We start from the raw sequence: 2210 nt of genomic DNA, 5'->3' as shown, positions 1-2210 counted from the left end.
TATGGATTGATTAGTGTGAGGCTTTGTGAACCTTGTATTAAAATTTAATAAAGGAATAGTAGAAAATTTATGTGATTTAATGGTCGATGAGGGGAAGTTTATACATATACGTAAATATCAAGGTCAGTACCTAATTTTGTATACTCCCACCATGCGTATTATGCTTACACTTGTGTCGATTTATGTGTTCGGAACTTTCTGAAATTTTGAACTTAATATATATTGGAATATATGAAGCATAGAGTGGGTTTTCAATAAATAAAAATTAATCCTTCTCTCCCACCTAATTATCCAAGATTAAAAACGATGAATTTCAGACATTATATTCCCAACCTCAAGAAGATAGTTTCAATAACCATATGGAGGTTCCCACCACTTAAAGGCAGAACTCATATCATCTGTTGCAGAGTAACTCAAATTTTCTTCTGTATAGTTATTCACTTGGTTCGTACAATCTGGTGTGAAAGGTTGTTGGTGAGTAGGTGCGTTGAAGTCTTCACTTTCCGAATTATGGTAGATAGTATGTCTTTCCTTGTCATCCATATCCTCTGTTCCATATAGATATTTGTCTTGTTCGTGTGGTTCAGAGTTGTCAGAGCCCCCGTTCTTGTGACCATTTTTCTTTCTTTGTAGACATGTAGACTTGTTGTGTCCTTTTTTTTTGCAAATACTACACTTTCGGGCTACTCCACCGTTTGACCCTCTCATCTTAACTGTGCCTTTATTCTTACTCAAATAAGGATCCAATATGTTGAAGTCTGATTGACGATGTAAAGGAAGCTTGTCCTTGGAACCTTCTTCCCCAATTTGGAGGTTGTTTCTTAATTGTGCGCAAATTCTATCAATCTCATAGTTTGCTATTTCGTATGCATAATGAGTCCTCGATCCCAGGTAAGCGAGTTCAGTCATTTTGCTAGTAATGCCACCAAACCTTGCTCTCTCTTCTGCATCTGTGTCTTGATATCTTGCATAGGAATCGTTTTCCACATCAGGAAGTTGTGTAGCGTCAATCGTCCACTGTGTTAGGATTAGTGATTTAGGCATTTGTGTGATACGTAGGTGCTTAATTGCTGCAAAAATATGCCAACAAGGTATGCCAAAGGAAAGAAAATACTGGCACTCACAAGCAAATAATTGACGATCGTCTGTGACATAGACTGACCTTCGTATTCCTGGGTGAGGATACTTCTCCAACTTCAATATCATTGCATCATCCTCTACATCAGTAGTTGCAACGGTGTAGTTTCCTTCTTTGGACATCTGCTTCCTTACTCTGAAGAACATGTTCCTCGTGTAAATTATCGACTACTCCTCCTCTATGTTGTGCAAATTTGTCTTGCCTAATTGTGGGATTGTGTGCAAGGACTCATACTCGTCTTTAGCCTCTCGTTGTCATACCCATGAAAGTGCCATGTCAAGAGCTCTAACAAACTCATACATCTTCATATGTTGATTGACCTTCTTCTTCAAGACAGCATTAATACCCTCGCTCCTTTGGGTTGTTGTCATTCCGCAAAAAAAAATTCCCCTCAAGAAGGTTTCTGCCCAACTCTTTCTTGATTTATAAAGACTTGCGACATATGAGTTATCTTCCACATCAAAGTGAGTGAGCAATGCTGCCCACCTTCTTTCAAATTCCTCCTTGGTGTAATATCTAAACACTAAATTAGTTAGTTCCTTCCCGAATGATGGGTCTTTTGTGTGAGAAATGGCATTGTTGTGTATATGCCAATAACATAGCCGATGTGTGACATTAGGCATCAACTCTTTTAGTGTTTTTTCAATGGCAGGATCTCCATCGGTGACAACTGTTATCGGTAGCACACCTTTCATACAAGCCAAGAAGGCCCTCGTTGCCCACATGTAGCTAGCAGTGGATTCATTGTCAAGGATTGCGAAACCAAGTATACAAGTCCAAAAGTGGTTATTAATACCAACCCAAATCAACAAAGGCTTACCAAAGCTATTTGTCTTATATGTAGAATCAAAGGCGATTGCGTGTCCATGTCTTTCGCAATCCGACCTTGATTTTGCATCTGCCCAGAACAAGTGAAGTAATCTCTTGCCTTTATCATAAGCAAATAAACCATAGAAACCTAGATCGTGATCTGCTTTGTGCTCCAGATACCCTAAGGCTCTGCCAGCATCCGACCCCTTAAAGCCAATAGTTGAAGCCGATGACATTCTATTGTATAGGTCTTTGATTGTAA

The 2210-nt window shown here is 39.0% G+C and overlaps 1 protein-coding gene across 1 annotated transcript; it reads right to left on the bottom strand.

The window, feature by feature from the left end:
* Positions 1–348: 348 nt before the first annotated feature.
* LOC133816901 (uncharacterized) lies at positions 349–1284 on the bottom strand. Its single transcript, XM_062249227.1, has one exon. It carries the CDS (start codon positions 1282–1284, stop codon positions 349–351), a length of 936 nt encoding a protein of 311 aa, XP_062105211.1.
* Positions 1285–2210: the final 926 nt, after the last annotated feature.

This window comes from Humulus lupulus, chromosome 1 (assembly GCF_963169125.1).
Source record: "Humulus lupulus chromosome 1, drHumLupu1.1, whole genome shotgun sequence".
NCBI lineage: Eukaryota > Viridiplantae > Streptophyta > Magnoliopsida > Rosales > Cannabaceae > Humulus > Humulus lupulus.
The sequence above is the reverse complement of the archived record's forward strand: the minus strand, read 5'-3'. Positions and strand labels throughout refer to the sequence as shown.